The 11,311-nt window shown below is 32.9% G+C and overlaps 1 protein-coding gene across 1 annotated transcript; it reads right to left on the bottom strand.

The window, feature by feature from the left end:
• Positions 1-1,670: 1,670 nt before the first annotated feature.
• LOC143606348 (uncharacterized) lies at positions 1,671-3,084 on the bottom strand. The gene is made up of 5 exons (XM_077082146.1): positions 2,812-3,084; positions 2,481-2,720; positions 2,138-2,384; positions 1,935-2,030; positions 1,671-1,847 (listed from the first exon to the last, which is right to left on the bottom strand). Exons 1-5 carry the CDS (start codon positions 3,025-3,027, stop codon positions 1,741-1,743), a joined length of 906 nt encoding a protein of 301 aa, XP_076938261.1. The 5' UTR covers positions 3,028-3,084; the 3' UTR covers positions 1,671-1,740.
• Positions 3,085-11,311: the final 8,227 nt, after the last annotated feature.

Below are 11,311 nucleotides of genomic sequence, written 5' to 3'. Positions count from 1 at the left end.
TTTTTATTTCGAGCAAAATTCATAAACACAACATTTTAAATAAGAACTAGGATAACGGAAAAACAGACGAATAGCTTTATGGGCCCACTTACAACAAAAGTTCGTTTGAGACAATACAATCAATTGTTTAAATTGTTATCAAGTGACCTGGTAGCTATTTAAACAGTTAGTGAAAGTCTATCGAATTTTTTTTAAATGAGATTTTATTCAAATATAGAATGCTTGCAAGGTGCTACAACAAAGTACTTAAAATAAGTAAACACCTAAAAGTCATATCGACTTTGTAAAATACAAATCGATTTGCCTCATAGGGACCGATCCATGTTTTTCACTTTTGACCTATTGTTCTTTTTACCCAAAGGAGCGTGTTCACCAGACAAGTACAAAGTGTTAATACAAGTACTCTTTTTTTGGAACGACGAGTACACACCACCTAAAATCTACTCATAATATCAACCTATTGTAACTTTGAGAGACTTTAACCCGTACCGTTTTGATGGGGATAAACATTCATTGCCAAGGGGCATTCGCCGATGGAACAAAGTACTTAGAATAAATATACACCTAAAAGCCATATCGACTATGTAAATTACAAATATTTGTTGCACCGAAGGAAACTAGTCTATTGATATTACTAACAGGCGACTCTAAACACAATCCGTACAGGAAAAGATTTTAAGGCTAACATGACACGAACAAGTATATGCTTTGTTTATGGTTGAAGAGTTAAATTTGTCAAACTGAAATATATCGACCCAACACGATTAACAACCTAATAAATATCTTTAAAGAATTCCTTTAAGTTATTGAAGCGGCTGAGAGGGGGTGGACCAGTGGGCAGTGGGGGTAGTGTGGTAAGGGGGCGCTCCCGTCCCGTTCACTATTTATTAAAAGAAAAAAGTTTTGCACATTTAAAACGGCTAAATTATAATCTAATATATCTATTTAACAATTTAATTGTTTAATATAACAAAAAATTCATTTTTAAGGGCCAAAGGTTGTTTTTATTTACCCAAAAGATTTTAATGATAATTGAGGTCGACCCTATACAGAATATAATGTGGTGTGAATCGTAAATAGTCCAATTCAATGAACCTATGAAATAACTTAAGTTAGAAATTATTGATAAGATAGGTCATTTGATTGTCTACCTTGTAGATATTTTGCGTGAAATACAAGTGAGTGATCACTTTTGAAACAAGTTGGTATAAAAGGGTACAATTATCCACTATTTTATACTCTATCGCCCTTCTCGTTCACGCATCCTAAGCAACTTTACATATATTCAAATCACAAAACCATTTTCACAAATATAAACAAAGTAAATCCTATAAAATAAGTAAAATACCAAAACAAAAACACAAACAAATCATTTAGTTAAACTTTTATTACAATGATCCCAACCATATCAAAATAGATGAGTAGAATCCATGATTCCTACAAACTTTCAAGGCCAAAACATCACCAAAACATGGCCCAAACACTAAACACATTCACTTAAAACATATTAATCCTAACTTTCACTGCCTTATTTCCATGAAATGAAACCCAAAAAAAGACCATGTTACCCGTATCTTCTCCTTCACCCCACCAACACTTCCTTTATTGAAATCATATCCCTTTAATATTGCCACATTCAACACTAAACAAAACGAACCCCATCATCCATACTATTACTTTAGTCTATATCAATATATCATACGCTATACTTAGCTAAACTCCCTAATTGCATTCCTCCTTTTAATACGTCCATTCTTGAGGTAGCCTAAACTCCTGAGGTTGTTGCCGATTATTATTTCGCCTCTGCTGATTCATCATCACACTTTGCCGGTACATAACCTCAGCATCTATAAAGTTAATATTATATTAATGATTAATAACTTAAAATTAGTCAAATAATCACATTTTCTTGAAACGGTAAAATTAAAACTTACCGTGGTTAAACGGAACCTTGGATTCACCTTCCATATTTTCCAGATTCAAATTCAAAGCCTGCACCACTCTATCTGGAAGTAAAACAGTAGAACAACCTGTATAGATCCAAATCAAAAAACAACAAAACGACGTCAGATCTAGAATCACAATTTTAATAAAAAAACAAAATAAAGTACAAATAATAAAAGAAAAAACAAAATACCTCGTTTTTTAGCCGGTTCAGTTGGGGCTCCGGTCTGACGTGGCAAAAACACACCCGTACCGGTGGACTCACGTTTGGTGTTATTAGGGTTTCCAAGAAACACCGCCCGCATACCCATACCCGGGTGGCGTTGCGGCGGTTGACCCACCGGCCGGTGACTTCCAATTCCATTTTCACTCCTGGATCTGTTCACCATCATCATTTGCATGTACTGTTTCGCCATTTGTTGCTGCTTCAACTTCTGAAACTATTAAAAACAAAAACAAAAACAAAATTAAATAAATTATTATTAAACTATTAAATTATAATTGCCCAATTAAAAGTTTGTAAGTACTGTACTCACTTGAGAAAGTTGAAGTTGCTGATAATGGAGGTCATGGGTTCCGATTTTGTTATGGTTATAGTACCGCGAAGCAGCTTCTTCAACCATTCTCATCCGAGCAAGTTCTCCGGCGGCAGCGTAAAGCAGATCCCAAGACGTTTGCTTCCGGTTATCCTCCACCGCCGTCGGACTCCCTCTGCTTGACCCATATTTGCAACCACACAGCGTAGATTGCGGAGAACCAGCCATAACCCTTGTCGCCTATTTCCAAAACAATAAACCCCAAATTAGTAAAAATAATAAACAAATTTCGAAACCAAAAAGAACCCAGAAATGGGTGAAAATGATATACCTTAGAGTGGTCGTTGTCGAAGTTGAACTTGGAGAAATTTCGGGTCAACCCGTTAAGATAATAATCTTCTTCGTCACTTTCTGTCTCCGGAGAAGTGAGATTTGGGTAAGCCTTGGTGGGTTTTGGTTTTGCGGTGGTGAAATCCATGAGTATGTCTTCGTCGGTTAAGAACTCCGGTGGCAACCAGAACTCGCCGGCGGTTAACTCTTGCTCCATGGAATTGGTTTTGAGTGTAACTAATTTGGTGGGGTTATAATTATGGGGTTCACACACTTCGTTTGATATTTAATACTATAATAATGGTTTAATGGAATGATAAGGGAATGGAGGAGAAGTCTGAAGTGGTCTTGGGTATAAATAAAGGGGTGTGTGGGAGAGTGAATGGCACGCGCACACAGGAGAAAGTGGGGAACAGCGGGACGGATTTCTGCTCTTTTTGCTTTTGTGCGAGGCGAGTGTGTGTGTGTGTGTGTGTGTGTAAGTTAAATTAAAAGCCATTGGATGGATATACGGGTCGGGTGGGTGCTGTACGTGGGCCCCACTATGTGAATACTCACACACTTGCATGTGAGATCACCAAATAATATATGCCTGCCTGCCTGCCTGCCTGCCTGCCTTTTCGACTCAAATTTTGATTTTCTTTTGTTTTGTATGCTTGCCGTTCCAAAAATAAAAAATAAAGAAAATATTCTGTGTAGTTAAGGATAGGTGTGACAGAATTGTATGAAAACACGAAATTATATTGTTTTCTGGTTTTAAGCGCATATGGGTGAGCATGAGTGAGTTTAACACTCGTCGTTGTGTTGGCGTTATGTGTATAGGATCCACGTGTGTAGTAACTGTATGCATCTTATACTTGATTGAAAGGTAACGTTTATTTATTGTAAATTGTAAATTGTAAAATGTATATAGTGTTCGCTAATTTTTCTTTCCACACCCGTTAGCACACTCACGCCCCTCATAATGGCCAACTAACGTGGTGTGTCGTGATTGTGAGCCTTTGTCGCATGACCACACTCGCAAAAGAGGGAGTACGCTATTGATGAATGAATAGCAACAAGTAGACATGTGATGAGTTTGTTAACACTAATCCAAACCACTATATCAATGTTTGTCTTTCAACAAACAAGATTTTGTCCAGCATTTATTTTTAACAAATGAACTTGCTCTTAAAATTGAGCATTCAATCCAAAAAGGGTAATGATGCTTGCTGTTACACTAACATTGGATATAAACAAATACACCTCACGACAATCCCTTAACCGAAATTCTGCTTTTGTACTGTTAGCAACTCAAATAGTCAACCCTAACTATTATTGCAATTGCATCCATGTATTCACAATAGAATACCAAATGTAAAAATCTTGTGAAACAAAGTTGATGAATACAATTGTGATCAATGTTGAATACTGATGAATACAATTGTGATCAATGTTGAATACTGAGTTTCTAAAATTGATAATTAAAGCATGATATTTTCAAGGATCTACAATAGTAAATACATTAATACAACCTTAAGTATGAAAATCGAATTTCACCAAATATTTTAGTTTATCATATGTAGTTTGTCCTATAATTTTTAGCCCTGCTTGCGGTGCGCACATATGATGTATATATGTGTGAACCCTCGGGTGGGCAAAAGTGAAATTGCACTAATTTTGACGTTATTTTACTAATCTCGTGAAAATAATGTTAAAAGTGACGGACGGTTAATCAGGCATCATGTAGTGGCGTTGATAGCTGAAAGATAAGGGTACATGCACCGATCAGCCAGTGTCCCGATGATTGAGTGCTATGTGCCTTATGTCCAAGGCTTGATGCAAAACTACTATCGAGCCGGGGGTCTCACCGGAAGCAGCCTCTCTATCCCTATGAGGTAGAGGTAAGGCTGTCTACATCTTACCCTCCTCAGACCCTACCATAGCTTTGCTATTTGTGGGATATACTGAGTACGATGATGATGATGATGATGATGAGTTTGTCCTATAATTTTAGAAGAATGAACTCGTAGTTATATCTTCGAAAACCTTTTCTACATCATTGTAGATGTTGAAAAGTCTTTCAATCTTTGCTTTCCAGATGCATCATAACAAAGCCAGAACAGTTGCTGGAATCATTCCCTACCAAATGGGATTCTTTGGTATTATGACTACATTTTTATCTTCTCTCGTATAACTAGATGACAACTAAATACAATATTCAACAGATTTTACTTATAGTAAGCTATTGGTAAAGTTTGAGAAATATAAGATAAAAATAAACAATTTCTATATTCTAAACGATAGAGAATACAATGTCGTTAAAACCTCCACCTCCATGATGAGGCTAATAAAAGAAAAAAAAACAACTTCTAAGAAAAGTATTAAATAGATTACTATTACAAAAGTTAGTGTAAGATAAAAATAAAGTAGTAACGTATAAAGAGAACCGGGTAAAAAGAAAGACATGTTAACACTAACCAGCCAAGAAGTATTCGTACACTTTCTTACGAAATGCATATACAAAGTCCAAACTTAAACCCAGGCAAAGAAAAATTGTGGGGAAAAGATAGGACCGTAAAGTTAAATGTAATTTAAACCTATAGATTTCCCATAAAATTCAGAACCTTTATGTAGCATTTGTTTTTTTTTTTTTTTTTTGTTTTTTTTAAATCATATCCCCAATAATGTACTTGAAAATGCACAATATCAATAAATCTTGTCTAGTGTGCTCATGTTAATTTGAACTTACTTCAACTCATCTTTCCACTATGATAGTCTCCATTGTTATAGTGGTGCCAACATGTGTCTCTTCTATACACATGCCTAAATCATCTCTATATCGCCTCTCTTAATTTGTCCGAAATGCATGTCATCCTAATTTTTCCAAAAATCTTCATTTCTTATCCAGTCCAACCTCGTTATTCATATTGATTACCGGATGCAAATATTAGATGATCCAGTATTTTAATAAAAAGTATGTATTAGTTATATTACCTATATACAATTTTGATTTTATTCACTAGTAAAGAAACAAATTAGAATGAAAGATGCTAACATTTTTTTCTTTTCGTTATCATCAATTGTTTGACACTGTTTGATTAAAGTAAAAGTAAAAAAATACACAATTAAGGATAATTCATTATTAATGTTTGTGTTCAAAGTATTAACTTTAATTTAATTAGTTAGTTAAGAGAAAATTCTCATAATAGCCCATTTAGAGAATGTGTTTTCAAGATTATCCTCACTAATTCAAGTTTCCAAATTTGTCCCTTGTTATCTTGTCGCCGACGACATGATAGCGAACACCGACGATGCGTTACTGAAACAAATAGGATAACGACACGTGGCCGGAATCTAGCCGGAATAGGTCGTCGACGATGCGTTAGTGGATAACGCATCGCTGCTGCCCTACGTTAGCAACATAACGCATCACTGCTACCCTACGTTACGTTAGCAACATAACACACCGTTGCTACCCTATGTTACGTATAACATAGGATTGACGAAGCGTTATGTTGCTAACGTAGGGTAGCGGCGATGCGTTTTCCACGATGCGTTAGTGATAACGCATCGCTGCTACCCTACGTTAGCAACATAACGCATCGCCATACACTACGTTAGCAACATAACGCATCGTCAACACAGCTTCCGACCACGTGTCGTTATCATATTTGTTTCAGTAACGCATCATCGGTGTTCGCTATCATGTCGTCGGCGACAAGATAACAAAGGGACAAAGTTGGAAACTTGAATTAGTGAGGATAATCTTGAAAAGACATTATCTAAATGGGCTATTATGGGAATTTTCCTGTTAGTTAATTACAATTTGTGGTAAGACATCTATCCTTTCCGCCGCCACAATCTAATTAGCTCTCTAGTTTTGATCTTGCTCTCCGGCGGACAGTGAGTACGACATATGCTATTATTATTATTAGTATTAAAGTAGTTGAGTTTGAAAAACCTCCACATGTAATATGATTCCAACATGTTGGCGTCTTTGTCCCCCAAGTTCCAAGTGGAATGAAAATTCGGAAGGTAGCTAGTATATATAATACGAGACAAACTGCAAAGTCGGCCATGTCATTTTCTTGTACTAATAGCAATTATACAACGTACGCCGGCATGGACGGTTGGCTGACTCTACTATTTCCTTTAGCTTGTTGGGAGGCGTAATTCACATACAGAAGATTTTGCGTCCATTTTCATTATATTATTTATGGATCGGATGTATCATGATGTACCGTTAAAGAACAAAATTAATTTCTTCTACAATAGAGTATGACATGTGAGATTTTGAGTAAATGCTTCTGGGATCTTCTTCTATACGTAAAAACTAGCTTTTAGCCCGCGGGTTACTTTTAGTTTTTTTAATAGTTGTTTTTTTAATTATAATTATTGTTTATGTATATTGTTCATGTAAAATGTGTTTAGGTATCAAACTTAAAGATTACATGAACCTATAAAAAATGTTATATTTATTAGCTGTGGTTAAAGTATAGTTTATTTTGTTTTTTGTTTATTTCTCAAATGAGTCTCATTGTTCTGGTGGTTAACGTGACCAACGTTTTGTTATTTAAGATGCGAATTTTCGTCTTAATATATACATGAATGCATAAAGAAATTTATATGGCTTGTGTTATTTTCGTTTGTATTGAATTGTTATGGTTCGTTGGTGATGTAGAATGTATATGTTGTTTAATGGATCACCAAAAATAAGCTCTCATGTGTCTTTCAATTAATGTAGCCCACATTTTGTTTTTTCTTTAAAATATGTATTTTGTGTTTAATAGTGAATTGAGCTTTTAATAAATTGATGTATTTGAATTTCTATAGGTCAATTCTAATTCCACGTCTATCTGAAATGGGCATGTCATGCGTTATCATTTCATTTTTGGGTGAATAATTAATTTATTATATTTTTTCTAGTATGATATTTAGTTTGTGAGTTTCTTATTATTTTGTATATATTTGTTGTATTAATAGATTTTGTAGTTTAGCTATTGTTGTGTATTAAAAGAACATTTGATTTGTCAATTAGTTTTTATTCTTATCGAATATAATAGAAGTTATTTAGTTTATGAATTATATTAAAGAAAATTTTATGATCATATGTAAAAACTAAGTTTTTAAAAATTTATTTTTTATTAATAATGTATACATTTTTAATATTTAATACATAAAGTTTTGTATTATGAAGTTTTATAAATTTATTTAAAATAGGTAATAATTGGAAGCCGTCATTTGAAAGTGACGCTATAATGATAATAAACCGTATTCACATACTCTTTTCTCGCATTCTTTATCAAATCCTTCGTTTCATCTAACAATTTGAAACCCTAAGTTAATATTCCCCTTAATTAGGACGAATATTGTTGTTAAGTGAAAGTAATTTTGTAAGTTGTTGAAGGAATTTGTGGTTGTTCTTAGTTTATTTAATCAAATATTGGCCAATAACAATTTACAACCACTTTTAAAATAAAATATTGGTTTTAAATAATCTCAACTATCACCTTTGGGCCACTACCGATCATAACTAACGAAATGACTAATGACAGTCCCACCTTTTTTCATTTTTTTCTACTAATGAACCCTGACTAATGAAATCCTAGCAACGTTAGTTTTCATGATGTGACATTCTTATTCGACATATATGTGGCATGCTTATGTGACATATTTCACCACCACCACCACCACCACCATGGGCAGTCACCACCACCACGACCGCCACCCGCCACCAGTTTTCTAAAAATATTAAAATATTTTATATATGTTTTATTGGGTAATTTTGACTTTTGAAGTCAAACCAACAAGTTTAAAAAGAAGATAAACTATTAATACGAATCTTGTCACTTAACGTCTAGAGTTCATACAGTACTTCAATGAAGCAAATGATAGTACACGCATTGACCTTGATGGCTACTCCTGCCAAATATGAAGTTGATATTATGATTCATTTATAAACAGTCCATTACAAAGCACGATCACAAAGAAATTGTGTATACCTGTTGTATCTTCTTTATCAGAAGAATTATATTTTGAGGATACAATGGAGCTAAAATAGCATTCATCTTTAGTCAAGGTATTCATAAACTTCTGTCAAGGTTAGGTCGAACTGCGTAAACCCATTAGCATGATTACAAAAATACAATGCAATAAATTTCAGACGACTTTTAACCCGTGTGACCAGTATGACCCTTTTAAGATTATGTTTTATTCTTTCTTCTAGTAGTGTTATTTAGAGCTTATAAATGTTCTAAAAGTGTGTATATAAATATATCTATAGTTACTACTTTAAAAATATACGCCGATTATTATAATTCTAGATGCATTTCCAATCAACTTACATGCTAATTTAAGCCTATAAAAGAACCGAACATTAACGAACTGTTCGGCTGGAAGTTCATCTTCGTTTATTTAAAAAACGAACAAACATGAACATGCATTTTGTTTGTTCATTTATGTTCGTGAGCATTCGGTTATGTTCGTTCATTTATGTTCGTTTATTTACGTTGATGTATTTTCGTTCGTTTATGTTTTATAAACATCTAAGTAGTTATATATATATATATATATATATATATATATATATATATATATATATATATATATATATGAAAATAAAAAGGGCTCGTTAAAATGAATGAGGTAAATTTAAGCCACTAATTTAGATGTGTTTTCTGGATAAATTGTGATGTATTAGACTTGTTTATTTCCATTGCAAACTGTTCATTTAGATTTTAAATGAACGAACATGAATGCACACAGACATGTCCTTATTTTTTATGATCGAACATGAACAAAGTAATGATAAGGTACATTCGAATACCAAGGATTTCATTATGCCAACGGCCTAGTGTTTCCCATTTTTTGAAAGAGGAAGCTAAATATTTTGGTCGAAATGTAAACAAAATATTTAACCTCCATTATGACCAAATCTCAATCAAATACGCTTCTTGTTAGCACTGTATCGTTTATGATTTATGACCCACATCAATTGAGAAAGAAACCAACACCTTGAACTTTAACTTTCTGAATTTGTTGTATTGATGCATGAAGATATTTATTCCAGAATTGATATTGTTTTCAACACGCTTGATATCTAATGATAAAATATCAGTAAGTTGCTACTCGCTACCCAAAACAACATCAACAATGTTCTTGAAATAAGATTTTTTTAATCATGTCAAGTTCTTCAACATTTGAGATTCTTTTGCAATAGAAAGTTGATATAACCTACAAGTGATTATTTTCTTTTTAATTTTTTAATAAAAGATTATGGTAGTGATCATACTATTGTCGTAATAAAAATAATTATCAAAGGTAAAACAAAGTTGCATACCTTTTTCTTTATACCTAGTTAAAGAGACTTCATTCTCATCTCATAAAACATGTCTTATCTCACAAAAATGTATTCTTTGTTCATTTTGACGAACTTCGCCGAAGATAAAACACACGTTTGACACTACATTTATTAAAAGATTAATGTAAAAAAAGGTTTTAAACTGCATATTACTAACATACAAAGACACATACATACCCAAGAGCACATCATAAAAACATATTACATATATAGTAGAAACAACTGACCTTGAGTGTAGTACAAATGCACTCTCATAAGATTGCTACTTCAAAGAAATAGCACGCAACTCAAGTTGTAAGAACAATTCTTCATTTGTAATATGCAAAATTATATTATTTCTTTATTTATGTACAAAACTGCAGATAACACCTTCGTTCAATTTAGATACTTAAACTTACAAATAAGTAAAACATGTAGTAATATTGAGTTGAAAGTGAAATTTCAAACACAAACAATATCGTTATCTAAAAAATATATTATTAAATAAAACCATATAAATCCAAAAGTCAAACAAACAGATGTGAAAAAAAACGTTGCAAATTAAATAAACATCTAAATTAAAGTGAGTTCTGATCTGTAAATATATCAGGGGATAAAACAATTTACAAATCCTTAAAATAAGTTATATCCAATCTGCATAAAAGAAATTATTTGACCATGAAACCCGAAGTTTATAGGAATACCCCACTGAAGTATTTAAGTAAATTAAAACTAATCAGCATGAAATTAAATTTTAAAAATAACTGTTTGATCATTAAAGTCAAACTCCACCAGAATACCATACTGAGGTGTTTAGCCCAAAACATTAAAGTACCATATTCAATAATTTGATACTTTAACTTTGAAAGTAAACAAAACCTAATTCACTTCAGCTTGAAGCCTCTGATTAATATTAAACATAAATTTGTAGGTCACAATTTTGGAGTTTATCAGTAAAACATCTAACATAAAATTAAGACGAATCTGGATGTGGTCAAACCTATAGAAACAAAGATTAATAGTTATAAAACATAGTACTTGTAGCAATCAGATCTTTTAACATCAATGAATAGCAGCAGTGACTTTCTTCTAGATCAATTAGAGTTCCATTATAACAAACCGCTCCAATCATATACATAATAATAATAAATGTACACAATTTAGAAAGGTGTAAAGTTCC

The sequence above is a fragment of the Bidens hawaiensis genome, unplaced genomic scaffold (genome assembly GCF_021521415.1).
Source record: "Bidens hawaiensis isolate Kalapana, Puna unplaced genomic scaffold, B.hawaiensis_p1.1 tig00074425_1, whole genome shotgun sequence".
NCBI lineage: Eukaryota > Viridiplantae > Streptophyta > Magnoliopsida > Asterales > Asteraceae > Bidens > Bidens hawaiensis.
Note: the sequence above shows the minus strand (reverse complement) of the source record. Positions and strands in the feature narration are given on the sequence as shown.

What these genes read in the sequence shown, in the direction of transcription:
- LOC143606348 (XM_077082146.1), bottom strand. Translation starts at nt 3,027, where the DNA reads ATGGAGCAAGAGTTAACCGCCGGCGAGTTCTGGTTGCCACCGGAGTTC. An exon ending in TCGACAACGACCACTCTAAG is followed by an intron (nt 2,721 to 2,811) that starts GTATATCATTTT and finishes TTTTGGAAATAG; the next exon opens with GCGACAAGGGTTATGGCTGG. An exon ending in AGCAACTTCAACTTTCTCAA is followed by an intron (nt 2,385 to 2,480) that starts GTGAGTACAGTA and finishes TGTTTTTAATAG; the next exon opens with TTTCAGAAGTTGAAGCAGCA.